Raw genomic sequence first — 17,753 nt, 5'->3', positions numbered from 1 at the left:
TTTGAGGCTGGGAAGAATGGTGGACCCGCGCGCTCTCGTATTTATTCGCGAACAATTGAAACGTGCCAGTTTTCCACTCGAACGACGAACTGTGCTAGTTCTCCACGCGAACATGAACCGTGTTAGTGTTCCATGGGAATTAGATACGTGCTAGTCCTGTAAATAAAAGGAAGCTAAACCGGGGCAGAGAAGAAGAAAGAAAAATACCAAAATCGTGGCTCCTTGCTAAAAGGAGCCAAAACTAACAAAAAAGAGGCCATCTGGCCAAACAGGGTTTTAAAGAACCATTTTTGATCCAAATATACCAAAGTGGCAACCGTGGATGTATTATTTCGGAAATATATTGGATGCTGTAGTGTAGATACATATGCATCTACATAGTTTATTTTATTATTTTATCTGTCAGTCGTTGCCACAATGTCATTCCTTGTGGATTAATTAATTATCAATGTGTTTTTGTGTTTTCTCCGGCCTAAAATATTTATTGTCATTCGAACGGTATGAAAATTTAATGGGGCGCTTCATCGGTCTTTTCTGAAACCGCGAGCGATACCGCGGTGCATATTTATTTATTTATTGCAATGCCAACATTCTGATTAGTATCGATGTCATCGCAGATTTATGCTATTACATCAAATAGTTTGTAAATTTTACATCCCATTCGCTTTATTGAATTTGCAAAATTAACGTTGAAGAAATCATAAACTCCGTGGATAAAAGACGTAACAGCCTATGTCTAAAATCACGTCATCGAAAAGGTTGTACAAAACGCCTCATATCTCGAATATAAACTTCAAATATACACAAATATCACTCAAAATCAATTGTCCAAATATGGGCCGTTACACATTTTTAAATTCTGAAATCATTAGTGTTTATAAAAAAATATCTGGCTCGTTTTACCTCCGAGGAGATTTAGGCCGCGTTTCTCTTCCAATTTGCGTGTTTTATGGTCACTCGGAAGGGCATCCGCTAGGAATTTTCACTTTCACTGAGATGCTTTTATGGCAGAAATACACTCGGAGTGCTTGCCAAATCACAAAAACTTTTTTGTAATTGAACATTTTTTTTCCAAATTTTTGATGTTACTTTGCCCGGGAGTTGAACCCAGGAGCCTCGCTGTGGTAGGCCAACCACGCTACCAACACACCAAGGTGGCCGCCAGTATCTGCCAGTATGACTTGTGACCACAGAATTAATGGTGCTCTTCGTATACATAGAAAATACCTAAATATGAAATAAGAGTGTAACCATTTTTATACTCAGCTGATCAGAGCTCACAGAGTATATTAATTTTGTTCGCATAACGGTACCCCGTAACGGCATAAACTAATCGAGATAGATATAGACTTCTATATATCAAAATGATATGGGCGAAAAAGGAAATTCATTTAGCCATGTCCGTCTGTCCGTAAATACGATAACTTGAGTAAATTTTGTGGTATCTTAATGAAATTTGCTATGTAAGTTCCTGGGCACTCATCTCAGATCGCTATTTAAAATGATCGAAATCGGACTATAACCACCCCCACTTTTTCGATATCTCAAATTTCGTAAAACCGAGAAAGTGCGATTCATTACTAAGACGGATAAAGCGATGAAACTTGGTGAGTGGGTTGACATTATGGCGCAGAATAGAAAGTTAGTAAAATTTTGGACAATGGGCATGGCACCGGCCACTTTTAAAAGAAGGTAATTTAAAAGTTTTGCAAGCTGTAATTTGGCAGCTGAGCATTAAATGTTCGGTTACACCCGAACTTAGCCTTCCTTGCTTTTTACTTTAAAGGCTTGTCACATAAGATTTTTGCTGCAGCATCGTGCGCTGGCAGATGAGTAGATTGCATGACCTTGCATGGGGAGCGACAAATAACGTATCACCAGCGCCCTCTAACATGTAAAAGTAATTAACTTTAAACTTTTGTTGCAGCAAAGCATAAGAAGAATAATTTGACATTTGTTTTGTCTATGAGTCCTTTCAGACTTTGCAAGAAAAATTATTTTTCCCACTCATTGGTTCTTTTCTAACATTTTTCACAATTAAAAACTGAACTTTTAACAAATAAGTAGAAGATAAGCTATGCTAACAAGTATTTTTCTAGTATAGTGGGAATGTTTATAATAGTGGAGAAATTTTTTATGTGAATGGGCAAGCCGAAATAAGTTCCAATTGCTAAGACTGAAGGTCTTTTATATTAAAAAACACAACGTTTGTGCGATTGAATGGCGATGTTCGCTTTTGCATCAAAACTCATGAACATGAGACATTTTGACCCTAACTGACCAGCGGGTCAGCTTGAGGTAGTTTTTGAGATCAGTCATTTTGAAATTGAATTTCTAAACACAAAATTCGACAATAAATTGGAGTTAAGTTTAAGTGCACGGAAAGCAGTGCAAGGAAAAATCATATGTTTAATACTTCTATATCAATACCTTCCTATCTTCCTAATGTGCAAATTTTCTGTCAATCTTTATTTGCTGAAACTGTGCAATCATGGTATCAAAAAGTTTCATGAATTTTGTTTTATTTTTATAAAAGCGGTATTCATGTATAAATTGCCATGCATCGTGAAATGCCAAAATTTTGTGCCTACTGCTATTTGCATGCTTAAGAAAAATGGAAAATTTTTCTTGAATGTTTGCTTTTGATCTGCGTACAGCCTTTAATAATACCAATATGTAAGCTTTCGATTTCAAAGTATTTTCTAAAGTATGTATGTATTCTGTTTTTAAATACTTTTTGTATTTTTTATTTGGTACTTTTATCATCACTGGGTGTGTACATTTCATACTTATATAATTTTAATAAAACAATGTAAATAAATATTATGTTTAAAGACACGGAGTGAAAATTTCTGAAAGTGATCAACGAAAAACGTCATAATTTATTTTTGAGCGACAAAGATATTATTTGATAGCTATCGATAATACAAACAAATGCTAGCCTTCGATTTTTCCCAAAAATACTGTATCCTTAATTATCGCCATTTGAATTTTCTTTGTCCTTTTTCTTCTAAAGTGGAAAAGCAGCAATGCGGTAAAAGTCTAGTTGAGGGGTCGATTGCTAACACGCTACCAAAAATATCGAGAGAGGTGTGAAACGACGCGACCTCAGTATTAATAATCCGAAGGCGGAAAAGAAAAATTCTAGCTCGTTCAAAAGATATTAAACAAAAACCGAAAAATGACCCGCGGGTTCTTCCGAAATTGGGGGTGGTATCCATAGTATTTTTGCGCAGATCACCTTTCTGCATTGGCGGCCTTCGGCCGCGCTTATAAGAAATTACCCTGGGTGGGTACAACACCGGTGTGGAGACCAAAACTATTTCCGCGCAAAACACGTTTAAATTTTTTTTTGTGGGTTCAACCACATTACACCAAGCACATGAAAATAGCCAGGTTAGCTTAGGTAATGCTAAGCATCGATAGTCTGCATACCCCCTCTAATTTTTTGAGGTATGTTGTTTTTTGTGTGGCTTTCCACCAAACAAGAACTCCATAGTATAGAATGGGGCTTACAATCGCTGTAAAAACCCAACTAAAAAACCCACCCCAAAATAGCCAACTTTAACTGCAAATATCTCCCGGCAGAGATACAATTTTTCTTTTCGGGAGAGGAGAGAGGAGACTCTTGATTCATGGCCTGCAAAACTTCTAAACTTTACTAAATTTCTCTGTTATAAGCATTCTCATTATACAAAAAAAAATTGCTAACATATTTTGTCTCCTTTTCTTTTGCTAAAATGCAGTTTTTAGTTCGGAAAAACGTTGGAAAAGTACCAAAGATTGAGAAATATAATTGCATTTGCAAAGCGTGAAAACACTCATAGCCAAAGCAAATTTCGAACTATTCTTATGCTTTGTTGCAACCAAAGTTGGAATTTGGAACTTGGTTTCTTTTTCACGTCAGATGGCGCTAGTGTCCCTCGATCTTCTATGAAAAATTTAATTGGAGCACGACACAGACCTCTTCGGAGGTAAATCGCGCCAAGTATTTTTTTGGTTGTATCGCTGTAGAATTTCTCGTTGCCACAGGTGCTAATTTATTAATTGTGATAAGTGGTCGGACGTTAACTAAGTAAGTAAGTAAGATTATAGATCGCAAATTGGAAGAAATGTGCGGCCTTCAGAGGTATATCGCTCCAAGTTATTTTTATTATTACTACTTTACGGCGGGGTATCAATGATTAGCAAAAGGGGAGCCCTAAAAACCACCCCGGCAGCAGCATTGCATGTTATACCGCCTGCAGACCTAAGGCCAACAACATCGCGTTAGCAACTGAGTGATAGTCTGTAATGCATTTGAAAAACTTCACTCACGCGGGTATGGCCATAAAGGTATAGAAGGTTACGAATAGGCCGATAAGTTGGCAAAGGAGGTTCTTATCTCTGAAGAGAGAAGACGTAAGGCTTACAATTAAGCTAGGTCCTAGGAAGCTTCTAGTATTTGCCTAGAGGACGGAGTTATTCTATAACATAAGTCCTGGCACCTGATTGGAGTTCATCCGTTGTTTCGTCAAACGAATTCTGGTAACACTATGGACACATTCAGTCTATGTGAGGTCTTTATTGACCGACCACTTCAGTCTAACCTAACGGCGACACAGTTCTTATGTTCGTGATGCTTTAATAAAATCGTAACAAATAACAAAAGATTTACCGTTCAAAATATTTGCGCCCAGCTATACCCAGTGATGAAACCAAACCTTGTGACTCACTAAAATGTGTATCTTACTATCAAGCCTCATTTTGTTGTAGCGACAAGGACACTCTCCGAAGGCCCTGGGGAGTGTTATCGATGTTGATGGTCCCTTGCCGGATGCAGATCTGGTACGTTCCGGTAACAAGCACCATAAAGGTACTAGCCCGACCATATCGTAAACGATTTTATATGACCATATGAAACCTTCTAGGCCATAACACCCTCCCACCCCCTAGATCCATCAGGAGTTGGGGGTCGCCAGAGCCTCGGCTGTTAATGAAACAGGATTCGCCACGGGTAGGTGAGGTTGACAATTGGGTTGGAGAAGCTATATATTGCGCTGGGAACACCTTGAAAGGGTTGCGCTACAAAACCCCTTGAATCTATTTGGTATTTTAGTCGCTTCTTACGACAGGCATACCTACCGCGGGTATATTCTAAGCCACCTAACCCGCTGGGCCTCATCCCGTCTTACTCTTCCAACTCAGTGGATGTCTTTCCTTTCTCTCTGCTACCTAAAACGGATGTTTGTAGACAGGAATCCATCTAGAACTTCGAATTTTCGATTGGTTAATTGTTTCCTTTTATCCAGTAATAAAGTAAATCTAAGTAAAAACCTCGTGTTATTAATAAAAGCTACGCTGAGTTACTAAATTTAATTGGTTAGTTCAGTACTGTCACTTAAAACTATGAAATCACGTGCCTCTTTAATCAAGGTTTTGCTAATGTCAGCATTTTATTTGCACTTTAGGAAAACGTTTTGTGATATTCTCGCATTTGGGTGTCGTAAATAAAAAAGTTCCATCCATTTCTGTCACTGGCTCAGGACCCACGATATTATCTTTGTACGCTTTGAGCATGTAGGTAGTATTAAATTTTAATCTACTGAACTCGACTGCGTCTTGCTGTGCATTAAAAAGAGAAAAAGTAAAAAATTATGTTTTTTTGGAAATTCAAAAAGGTTTAGGAATGAAACCATAACTGTGAAGGAAGTACAAATTTTCCAACACCGCAACCGAAAAAGTTAAGCTGATCTGAACAGGCATGACCATAAAACCGAAACCGTTAAACTCCCCGGAAGTGTTGAGTCCGGTTATGTAAAGCTTTCAAAACCAGTCGCAGTTTCTGTCAGCAACGGAGCTACAAAGCGAACGTTGCATCGATATTTCTGAACCTTTTGTTCAGGTCCGGAAAGCTTCGGAATTAGTGGAGTACGCGACGAAACTTGCTTTCATCTTCCTACTACAAAACCGAGACAAAACTGAGACCTAATTTTAAAGGACGAAAAAATACGAACAATGTCGAAACGATATTCAAAGTTTTTAAACAGTTTCATTCCTTGAGAGTATGTACCTACTTTTACACGAATTGCGCTATATTCACGTTGTTCACAATTTGTTTCTTTAGGGCAAAGTTCATATATTCTGGAAATAAATAAGAGAGGAACTTTAAGTATCTCACAAATATCAATTCATTATGAGTCGGCAAACTCACTAAACAATTCAGGAAGGAACGGTGACTGCAAAGGGTCACAGCGCTTCCGAAAAACTGAAAACTGTACTTACTTTTCTTTATAGGGTAGAAAACCGGTGATTTGCACAATCATACCAAATTTTCTACTCAGACGATATCGTACATCATAACCTGATGATACTCCTAACTGCGATCTTGCTGAGGCAGATGCGATCGCTTGTGAATTTTGATCGTTGACCACTCTCATAGAACCAACTCCGGTAACATTGCTCTGATGGAAATTATGATTGTGAATTTGTTTTGAACATTTTAATGTCTTGTATGGCTCTGCCGGTTCCGTGGTATTGTAGAGTAGTGAACATTTGTCGGATTTTAGGCGACGACTGCCGTTGATGGACATTGATTGTACTTGAATGTAGTAACTGGAATCGGGTAAAAGTTCAGGTATCTCAAAATGATGCGTCTGCTGGTGATAAAATAAACCATTCGACTCTTGAATCTATTGAATTTTAAGAACGAGGTACTTACATCCTTTACATATGCCTCATTTGTTATAACTGACTCGTCTTTGCTTCTCACATAGAGTGACCATATGATTTTATATTTTTCGATAGGCAAATTCGATTTCGATGGACACCATACAATTTTCACCTTATAGTGACGTCCATCGAAAATAGCACTGACTACTTGCAAATCTGAAGGAGACTTAGGTGGCTTGGGATCTTAATGAGTAGACATTTTTATGAATATTAAATTCAATTAGTAGACTTATTATATACTAACGATGAGTTAAGCGAAATTCTTCTGAAGGCTCAGAGTACCCGCGAAATCCATATGCATTTATAGCAGCCACACGCACTTGATACCAATGGCCGAGTTTCAGATTGAAAGAGATATCAATTCTACAAAAAAAAGTATTTGTATAAATAAGACCGCATCAAAAACAACTTACGCTATCAATATGACGTATTTTTGAAAAATAAATTTGAAAAAAGCATAATGGAATCAGTCTTTTTTTAAATGAAATAATTTTTCCTTTTCCACAAGGCTAAAATTTGGTTTTCTACACAAAAATAACTAAAATCGAAGGCAACCTTTTCCTAAGTAATTCCGTCGTCTTGGTAAATACTATTTATTATATTTCTAGGAACTACGCCACTAAACGTGCTCGATCGTTGCCTTCCCTAACTCGCAGTCCCAAAATCTGCTATCACTGACTAGGCCTAATCGAAAAGCATGTGACGCCAGAAGGCAGTGTCCAGTCAAAATATCCGTCATGAGCCTTCATTACCTTCTTATTTATGATAAGAATTACCTTGTTTCTCTAAGGTTGTAAGATCTACACATGATCTTCGACACTTACAGCCTCGCCTTATGTTGATCTCGCCCAATCTGATTTGGATGTCTACAGAGAAAGCTTTGCGCCCTGTTTAGCTAGCTCTACCGCTTTTTCATTCCCATCTGTTATCATACGCACTGGTACCCAAATTCATCTTCTCGCTATCCCCATTCTTTCCAGGAACAAATTACACTCTTAACACACTTTAAGATATTGGACTATGCGAGATTATTGCTTTCATTCCTATAGAAGTTGACATGGCTGCAGTTTAAGCTATATCCTTCGAGTGTTTATGGTGTTTTGGTTACGGCTATTTCTTCCACCTTGAAAACACTACAGTGATCTGGCAGCTTGTAGAATCTTTTTATTTCCGGATCAGCGCAGTATACCGCAGACCCTTCTCCTTCTACTACAGTGGAACCACCGGCGTTCTCATGTATCGTCTCGCCTGCCATTTGGGCACTCTTACGCCAGCCATCCACTTCTATTGTGGCTCTAAATTTACAGGCAGTATTTGATGACACCATCGTTCCAGTTGGTAACGTTATGTTCTTCGCAACAAGATCTTCTGGTGTAATGTGCAGAATGGTATACAGTGCATCTAGTCAGGGCTCTCGTAATGCTAAGCATTGATTTTTGAGGTAGATTATTTTTTCTGCGGCTGCGAACCAAACACGGACTCCATAGTATAGGATATGCTTTACAATCGCTATAAATACCCAACAAGAGAGAGAGCGATAGACCCCACGTACACTCCAGCATTATTTTACATACATAAAGTACCGCCGAGGCGTTCTTCACTATCTCCTTTATATTGAGTTTCCACCACAACTTGCTGTCCAGAATAATTTCTAGATATCTTGCGCAGGCTTCACCTGCAGCGGTATGTACATACCGAAGTACCCGATCCATCAAAGAGCTAATTATTGGAAGGTATTTTCCTGCAACGTCATCTGCGTACCCCGTCAGTTTGACGAGCCCATTGTTTCAAAAATACCACATGTGTATTTATACATACAGTTAGGTTAGGTTAGGTGGTAGCTGCCCTGATAAGGGCAGCTCACTTGAACAAGATGAAGGTCCGTTGTGATTCCACATACAGAAAAATAACGGTGACGTAGATATAGCTACTTAGAAAATCGTTGGGTGGCAACGATAAAGTTCCGAATGAGACCGACCTCAACCTTGGATAAATCCCCGGGAGATCCAAGTGAGTCACGACCGAAATACTTTCGCCTAGTTCTGGAAAAGCTGGGCAATCAAGCATAAAGTTATTTGATGATTCCACCTCATCATCCTCCATACAGCTGCAGCAGGATTAGTTTCCAGTATATTGAGACGTACCGCATGGATACCCATCGGATAGTGCCCTGTCAAAACCCAATGACCATTGATATATGAGCCTTAGTGAACCCAATTATTTCGGCAGACCTCCTGCCATCCACTTTCGGCCAGAAAGATCTTGCTGCCCCGTTTGCTGAGCTGACTCGAGGCCCAGCTATGGAGGAGCAAACCGCAGGTGGCCAGCGGAATCCCGAAATCCCTACAGCCATCTTCATCCGGTTCAATTATACCGATGCGGGCTAAGAGATCCGCTTGACAGTTGCCCGGGATATCATTATGGCCCGGGACCCAGATAACCTTAATTATAAAATAGTTCGGTGCAATCGCAAGCGAGGTTAGGCGCTCCCAGACCACCCTCGATCGCACTGTAGTTGAACTCAAGGCCTTGATAGCCGCCTGGCTATCACAGTAGATGTTGAATTCCCTAACCGTAGTAGCACTCGATAGCATTTTATCCACCGCATCCTTAATCACAGCAACTCCCGCTTGGAATACACTGCAGTGATCAGCCAACTTAAACTTGCGGCTTACATTTAGCTCCCCCCACCAATCTTTCCGTCCAACTTCGATCCATCCGTGAACAAATTTACCGGTGCCCAGCCCCAGATGATTCCTCTTCCCCACTCCTCTCTTGGGGAATAACTGGGGTGAAGGTTGTATAGGGAGCAGTTATACCGTTGAGTATGTTCCAGTTTCGTTTATTTAAAATTAGTGCCAACAATGAGTAATAATTTACCAAAGTTATCGTATCTACAGATGGACGGTCGGACATGGCTTAAGGTTTTTTCACCGTGATAATTTCGATGCGTGGAAATCTATCTAAGTAAACTGTAGAAACATGACCTGAATAAAATTTTAGTTTTTTAAAATTGCCTTATAAATATGTACTTAAAATTGGAGTATGTACGGGGAAGTTTCATGTTTTTAATACATTCCATACTTTAAACCATGTATTACCTTTTACTACGGGCATCCGAAATTTCTGCAATTTTCTCCACTAACTGGCATTGCCACCCGCTAAGTTTACGTAGTGCAAAAGTGACTCCAAAATGATAACGCATTTCAACATGACAATAGTAAGTCGAATTCGCTGAAGATTCTATTGTGACTTCCACTTTATTACCACGCGCTAATTTATATCTTAAAATTCGGGGTATTGGCGGCAACAGGCCATCTTCACGCACACCAATCGCTTCAACACAAACGGGTCCACAGCCAATATCGCAACATTTTTGCACTCCCTGACAGTCGGAATCATATATACAGTTATCTAGACAAGCCAAGCGTTGCATCGGTGTAATCTCACGATTTTGTTTATTGGGACAGAAACCACGTCGAGCTTCTTTATAAATAGTTGTACGGCATTGATGAAAACATGCCTGTGGATCATCCTGAAAGGGCCCCACACCATCCGCTGAGCATTTAGCATAACATTGCAGTTCTAGTATTTTATCTTTAACACCTATCGCGGAACATGCCGTGTTATAATGTGAAATATGTTCAAGTTTCTTGCCGGCTATGGGGTCCATATGTTGTAGTATTAAATATAGGCTTAGTACGATGCAAATCGATGAACATGATCTGGTTAACGCAAAGACGGATACCATGATTCCGTATTGAGAGCTGGGGGTAGAGAAAACAACTTTCGTATTTAATTTTAAATTACAACAACTTTAAATAATACTAAATGGTTAATAATTCAACTTTTCGGGAGGAAATTGCTGAGGTTAATTAGTTGGGAGTACTAGGTCTAGAAGTCCTTAAGTTAAAACAAAATGGGTACACCACATAGAAAAAAAACGTGTGAAAGGTGTTACCAGCAGTTTGCTCGAAGACCAAACTAAAAACCCTATCTAGAATCATGATTTATATTACAAAATAACTCGGTCTTCCTGGAAAATACCAGAAGCTTCCTAGAATCAACAATAATTCCTGCTTCAACACGAATACAAATCGAATAAATTTGGTTCTTCTGCAACCAGCATATTCTGCAACTGCTGTCGCTGATTAGAACGAACTTATAAGCATGTCATCAATACCAATCAGCAACATACATCTAGTGTCGTAAGACCCGAACGTGATCTTTGTCGCTTTGCATCCCCGCGTTTTATGCTTGGTTGACGCCGTGCAACTCTAGTCTCCTTGTATCTCATCCAATTAGATTAAGACGGCTAGCGCAAAGTCTTTCTAGGGTTACACCTTCTTTTGCAAGCTCATAAGGATTTCGTTACCATCTTGGTCCTTATGACCGGAAACGCAATATAGATGTAAATCCATGGAAAGACGCACCTATATTTGCTATCCAAACATGGACTTAGGCATCTTATGACCTAACTATCATCCAGGTTGGCCCACAGCAAGTTCGTTGCCCTGATAATGCGCTCCTCGATTTTCCTCAGGAGATAACCGTTGTGTACCGAGCTATGCGCCTGCTTTATAACCATTTCGGAACTTTTCATGGCTAACTCATCAAAAGGTTCGTTCCCTTAGATATTGCTGAGACTGGCAACAAAACAAAGGGAGTCATTGAGTTTCCCTATATACGCCAGCGATGCTGGGCACTTCCATACAATATTCGGTTTTATCAATCTGGATTCGAATGTCGTTAACGCAAGGGTCCTCATTCTATAACACAATTTTTCTATCATTATTCGAGAGTGGAACCACTTTGGCGACCCATGCTTTAGGCAACTTTGTTGTCAACAGGCTGCTCTTTCTATGCGTAGACCTGTAAGCGTTGAAAACGTAACCAAACTACAAACATAAATAGCTTGCAGTCTGCATGACATTCATGATGCACCCTGATTTACTGTCGCGATAACATTTATGATGTGTAGAGTCATCACGCCTTCAATACTCATGTTGCTAATTCGCATGATAAGCATCAGTGCTATTTTTTAAGACAGATGGAGCCCAACTGTCTCTCCGGCAAATTCTTATCTCAACTGCTCACGTTGTTTGCAGTTCATGACAATCTCCTTTTTATACTCAGTTGAGCAGAGCTCACAGAGTATATTAACTTTGATTGGATAACGGTTGGTTGTACAGGTATAAAGGAATCGAGATAGATATAGACTTTCATATATCGAAATCGTCAGTATCGAAAAAAAATTCGATTGAGCCATGTCCGTCCGTCCGTCCGTCCGTCTGTCCGTTAACACGATAACTTGAGTAAATTTTGAGGTATCTTGATGAAATTTGGTATGTAGGTTGGCACTCATCTCAGATCGCTATTTAAAATGAACAATATCGGACTATAACCACGCCCACTTTTTCGATATAGAAAATTTCGAAAAATCGAAAAAGTGCGATAATTCATTACCAAATATGGATTAAGCGATGAAGCTTGGTAGGTGAGTTGAAACTATGACGCAGAATAGAAAACTAGTAAAATTTTGGACAATGGGCGTGGCACCGCCCACGTTTAAAAGAAGGTAATTTAGAAGTTTTGCAAGCTGTAATTTGGCAGTCGTTGAAGATATCATGATGAAATTTACCAGGAACGTTACTCTTATTACTATATGTCTGCTTAATAAAAATTAGCAAAATCGGAGACCGACCACGCCCACTTTTAAAAAAAATTTTTTTTTAATTCAAATTTTAAAAGAAAAGTTAATATCTTTACAGTATATAAGTAAATTATGTCAACATTCAACTCCAATAATGATATGGTGCAACAAAATGCAAAAATAAAAGAAAATTTCAAAATGGGCGAGGCTCCGCCCTTTTTCATTTAATTTGTCTAGGATACATTTAATGCCATAAGTCGAACAAAAATTTACCAATCCTTTTGAAATTTGGTAGAGGCTTAGACTCTAGGACGATAACTGTTTTCTGTGAAAAAGGGCGAAATCGGTTGAAGCCACGCCCAGTTTTTATACACAGTCGACCGTCTGTGCTTCCGCTCGGCCGTTAACACGATAACTTGAACAAAAATCGATATATCTTTACTAAACTCAGTTCACGTACTTATCTGAACTCACTTTGTATTGGTGTAAAAAATGGCAGAAATCCGACTATGACCACGCCCACTTTTTCGATATCGAAATTTGAAATTGAAAATTCAATTTCAATTGAAAAATGAAAAAAATGCCATAATTATATGCCAAATACGAAAAAAGGGATGAAGCATGGTAATTGTATTGGTCTATTGACGCAAAATATAACTTTAGAAAAAAACTTGGTAAAATGGGTGTGACACCTACCATATTAAGTAGAAGAAAATGAAAAAGTTTTGCAGGGCGAAATCAAAAGCCCTTGGAATCTTGGAAGGAATACTGTTCGTGGTATTACACATATAAATAAATTAGCGGTACACGACAGATGATGTTCTGGATCACCCTGGTCCACATTTTGGTCGATATCTCGAAAACGCCTTCACATATACAACTAAGGGCCACACCCTTTTAAAACCCTCATTAATACCTTTAATTTGATACCCATATCGTACAAACATATTCTAGAGTCACCCCTGGTCCACGTTTATGGCGATATCTCGAAAAGGCGTCCACATATAGAACCAAGGCCCACACCTTTTTTAAAATACTCATTAACACCTTTCATTTGATACCCATATCGTACAAACAAATTCTAGAGTCACCCCTGGTCCACCTTTATGGCGATATTTCGAAAAGGCGTCCACCTATAGAACTAAGGCCCACGCCCTTTTAAAATACTCATTAACACCTTTCATTTGACACCCATATCGTACAAACAAATTCTAGAGTCACCCCTAGTCCACCTTTATGGCGATATCTCGAAAAGGCGTCGGCATATAGAACTAAGGCCCACGCCCTCTTAAAATACTCATTAACACCTTTCATTTGATACTCATATCGTACAAACAAATTCTAGAGTCACCCCTGGTCCATCTTTATGGCGATATCTCGAACGGGGTCCATCTTTCATTTCATACCCATATCGTACAAAATAAATTCTAGAGTCACCCCTGGTCCACCTTTATGGCGATATCTCGAAAAGGCGTCCACCTATAGAACTTAGGGCCACTCCCTTTTAAAATTATCATTAACACATTTCATTTGATACCCATATCGTACAAACAAATTCTAGAGTCAAGCCTGGTCCACCTTTATGGCGATATCCCTAAATGGCGTCCATCTATAGAACTATGGCCCACTTCCTCTTAAAATACTTTTTAATACCTTCCATTTGATACACATGTCATACAAACACATTCCAGGGTTACCCTAGGTTCTTTTTACAACATGGTGATTTTCCCTTACTTTGTCTCCACAGCTCTCAACTGAGTATGTAATGTTCGGTTACACCCGAACTTAGCCTTCCTTACTTGTTTATGTTATTTTTTTTAGTTTCTGGTTCCGACTTGTCTCTTGATTCTTTAATGAGTTGCCAATTGACTTGGATAAGAAGCAATAAAAAATTGTGTGCATACATACTAGAGATATACGCCGCCGATAAACGCCGCCGCCGATGTCGGTCGTTTTTCGCACGCCGCCGCCGAATGTCAAAAATATCGGCGCGGCGGCGGCGGCGTCCGGCGCGGTACTATATTTTCTACTCTTTTAAGACTGTTTAGGCAATTATTGTTCATGTCGAAAATTGGTCGGATACGGTCGAAAGTGGTATCAACGGATGCGAATCACTGCCAGTTATAAGAAACTAATTGCTAAATTTAACTCTTTTTAACTGTTCAAAAGTTATTTTAAAAAACAGGCGCTTTGGATATCGGCTTAACACGTACTTTGCATCACCCAATTCACCAAGTTATTAAAACAAAACACTAAAAGAAAAGTTATATAATAAATTTATATGCTCACATTGCATATTTTTTTCAAAAAATTAATAATGAACAATCAATTCAAATAAAATTACCCAAGGCGAACATGTTTTCAAATTGTCCTCAAGTTGTTAAAAAAAAAACCAAATTACACAAAAAGGTGCCGATTTTTTTAAATTTTGCATTGCGATTGGCTGAAAGAATAAGCGAAATCAGTGATGCCAAATCCTTTACTAGGTTCTAGGGGCATAAACACTCCTTTGAAATGATTCTTACCTCATACTTAAGTTGAGGATTTATGTACGTATGAGAAGGGTTTGAAAAATCACTTGGGTTTACATTCAAACATCTGCTGTTCATTTGCGAAACTATACAATAGCGTCTGAAATGTTAATTTTGATTTTTACAATTCATCCTTCAACACCTAAGTCTCCCGCTTTGACATTTCCTAAAGTTGGCGACCCTATCCAAAACTAGTCCCTTGGAGTGAATCACATTGATTATAGCCTATCAACCAAGTTTAAATATCACCTACACGTTACGACTCCTTTTGCAAATGTGAATACGTAGGCACATATATTTACCTGGTGAGGCTTTGTCCTTCGCAAGAACACTCAAAGTGGTGAAGCAAAAGCTTTCCCAAGACAGTCGAACCAATGACCGTGTGTGCTACTGCCCTAACGTAGTGGACAGTCGAACTAGTCTGCAAACTGAAGCTACGCGGTCATCCATAATGAGCTCTTATATCATAACGCCGGAAAATAGAAGTTTACATCTTTCAACTTAAAATCGGTCGACTTTCATCCTAAAATATCGTTTTGATATAACGAAGACTATTTAAATCAGGGTTTTGAACACAAACGTCTGCAAACTTTGGTCTACATTTTAAAAATTTTATCCAGGGTGCTCGCGACGATTATTAGGAGTTAACCCCAGGTGAAACTACGCTTTGCACGAGGTATACAGACAAAAGTGTGACTATTTTATGTATCTGTATTTCTTTTCAGCAAACTCAGCAGTACCAATTTCAAAGACCGGGGTTAGCTTCGAACCCTTTCTGAAGTAATTGAACGAGGCACGATCCCTCCGCAAGGAGCTACTTCTGAAAATGTTTAACCGATCTGTGAGATTTTAGCCAAAAACCCCGGATTTTTCCGAAATGGCCAAAACGTTGATTTCCTTAAATACATACAAAGAAAACCTGGTAAAAGTCTAGTTGAGGGGTCGACTGCTGATACGCTACCAAAAATATCGAGAGAGGTGTCAAACGACGCATCTTGGCATCAGTGTTAATAATCTGAAGGCGGAAAATAAAAATTTTAACTCTTTCAAAAGATATTAACGAAAAACCGAAAAATGACCATCGGGTCCCTTCGAAACCGGTGGTGGGATCCATAGTATTTTTGCGCAGAACACCTTCGGCCCTTCGGCCGCGCTTATAAAAAATTACCCTGGGTGGGTCCAACACCGGCTTGGAGACCAAAACTATGTCCGCGCAAAAAACTTCTGTTCACAATTTTTTTTTGTGGGTAAACAACATTACAACAACCACATGAAAATCGCCAACATCAACTGCAAATATCCCCGAACAGAGATACAATTTTTCTTTTCCGCCTTCAGATTATTATTGTCGAGGTCAATATGCGTCTTTTGACGCCTCTCTCGATATTTTTGGTAGCGTATTAGCAGTCGACCCCTCAACTAGACTTTTACCCAAAACCTTTCCTAAATATTATTTTTTTAACTTTCCAACTGGCTCGAGGTCTACGTTTTTCTTGCAAAAACTAATAAAACACAAGTTTTTCGTTCTGCCAATATATTTCGAATTACCGTCGGTAATCGTCTTCAGGACAAAATTTATTTACACGTTTGTACTGTACCCAGTTAGTATTATACTCCACGTTAAGCAGTACAAACGTGTAAATAAATTTTGTCCCGAAGACGATTACCGACGGTAATTCGAAATATATTGGCAGAACGAAAAACTTGTGTTTTATTAGTTTTTGCAAGGAAAACATAGACCTCGAGCCAGCAAATTGGAAAGTTAAGAAGAAAAGGTCGATAAATCATTTTTTTTTTTATCATTTTTTTAAATAGAAAAATCAAGCTTTTTAGTCAGAATACCGGCGCGCCGCCGGTTTATAATAGAGCCTACGCCGCCGCCGCCAATAAAGTGATCGGCGTAAACCTCTAAAAATACCTCAAGATGTGAAACGCAGTAATTAGAATACTTAATTACCGAGTAAATATGTATGTAGGTTTTACTGCATTTAGTATCAACCAACGACACGGCTTTTTATTCGCGCAGCGCTTATATGATGACCGACCGATCTTGAGATGCGACTACGGACAAACAACACGCAGCTGAGGAGAAGCAATACTAAATTTTACAGAAGTGTTTAGCCAATCTCTTTGCTATGTTGACTGATCGAATATGCAAGATTGGCGATCGAATTGAAAATTTCGCGAGTGCAAGCATTGCATTTCGGTGCAAGACAATTACGAGGGTATTATAAGGCTAGCCCAAGATATAGCAGTGTTCATGTACGGAGAGAGATTTGTGATATGTTGTTGCTGTGGTTTAGTGAATGTATGCTAGTGTGTATTAAATACCCTGCAGGAAAACTGCAAACACAAAATAAATCGTATCCGTATTATATTGGCTCATTAAGTTACCTGCACTGAGGAAGACAACAAAAAGAAAGGGCGAAAATTTAGTGACATTGCCTTTGAATCTGTTAAACTGGACTTTTGGATATATGGGAAACAAAGATAACATTGAAAATTATGGTTGTTTAAAAATCCGAAGAAGTCTTTCTCTTCTCTGTAGTTATTGCTGCAGCGACAGGCCTAAAATGGGTGATATTGGTGGCGGCGTTGTACACACCAATACTGATATTTAGAGATTTGACTCAGGTTATTCCGAAGTTTTCTTTTGCAGATAGCTACAAAACGATGGCGGTGTCGTGTTGTGGTGGTAGCGTGCTCCACCTACAACACCGAAGGTCCTGGGTTCAACTTTCGGCAAAGTAACATCACAAATTTTGAAAAAAGCTTTTTCACTACAAAACAGTTTTTCTAATCAAGGTCGACCCTCGGCAGTGATTTTGCAAACACTCCGAGTGTATTTCCACCATGAA

General features: G+C 39.0%; 2 protein-coding genes across 5 annotated transcripts in view; one reads left to right on the top strand and one right to left on the bottom strand.

Annotated features, from left to right (window-relative positions):
- The first annotated feature begins 454 nt into the window (after window positions 1-454).
- LOC137249875 (uncharacterized) overlaps window positions 455-17,753 on the top strand; it is a 369,478-nt gene continuing 352,179 nt past the window's right edge. The window contains exon 1 of the mRNA XM_067781870.1: window positions 455-498. The gene's annotated coding sequence lies outside the window, so the exon portion shown is untranslated. The remainder of the gene's footprint in view (window positions 499-17,753) is intronic.
- Window positions 2,777-17,041, bottom strand: Kal1 (Kallmann syndrome 1). 4 transcript variants are annotated; one of them, XM_067778867.1, is made up of 7 exons: window positions 15,198-15,406; window positions 9,813-10,478; window positions 6,956-7,074; window positions 6,701-6,894; window positions 6,265-6,638; window positions 6,057-6,123; window positions 2,777-5,604 (listed from the first exon to the last, which is right to left on the bottom strand). In XM_067778867.1, exons 2-7 carry the CDS (start codon window positions 10,460-10,462, stop codon window positions 5,428-5,430), a joined length of 1,581 nt encoding a protein of 526 aa, XP_067634968.1. In that variant the 5' UTR covers window positions 10,463-10,478; window positions 15,198-15,406; the 3' UTR covers window positions 2,777-5,427. The 4 variants fall into 4 exon arrangements, with proteins under 4 accessions (XP_067634968.1, XP_067634969.1, XP_067634967.1 ...); XM_067778868.1 differs by lacking the exon at window positions 15,198-15,406 and adding an exon at window positions 11,426-11,536; XM_067778866.1 differs by lacking the exon at window positions 15,198-15,406 and adding an exon at window positions 16,853-17,041 and having other exon boundaries at window positions 2,778-5,604.

This window comes from Eurosta solidaginis, chromosome 4 (genome assembly GCF_040869045.1).
Source record: "Eurosta solidaginis isolate ZX-2024a chromosome 4, ASM4086904v1, whole genome shotgun sequence".
NCBI lineage: Eukaryota > Metazoa > Arthropoda > Insecta > Diptera > Tephritidae > Eurosta > Eurosta solidaginis.
This window is presented reverse-complemented; position numbering and strand designations above follow the sequence as displayed.

Coding starts and splice junctions, on each gene's coding strand:
- Kal1 (XM_067778866.1), bottom strand. CDS start 10,462: ATGGTATCCGTCTTTGCGTTAACCAGATCATGTTCATCGATTTGCATC. Junction 6,895..6,955: donor AGAATTTCGCTTAACTCATC/GTTAGTATATAA, acceptor CTACTCATTAAG/ATCCCAAGCCACCTAAGTCT. Junction 5,605..6,056: donor ATAGCGCAATTCGTGTAAAA/GTAGGTACATAC, acceptor TTTAATGCACAG/CAAGACGCAGTCGAGTTCAG.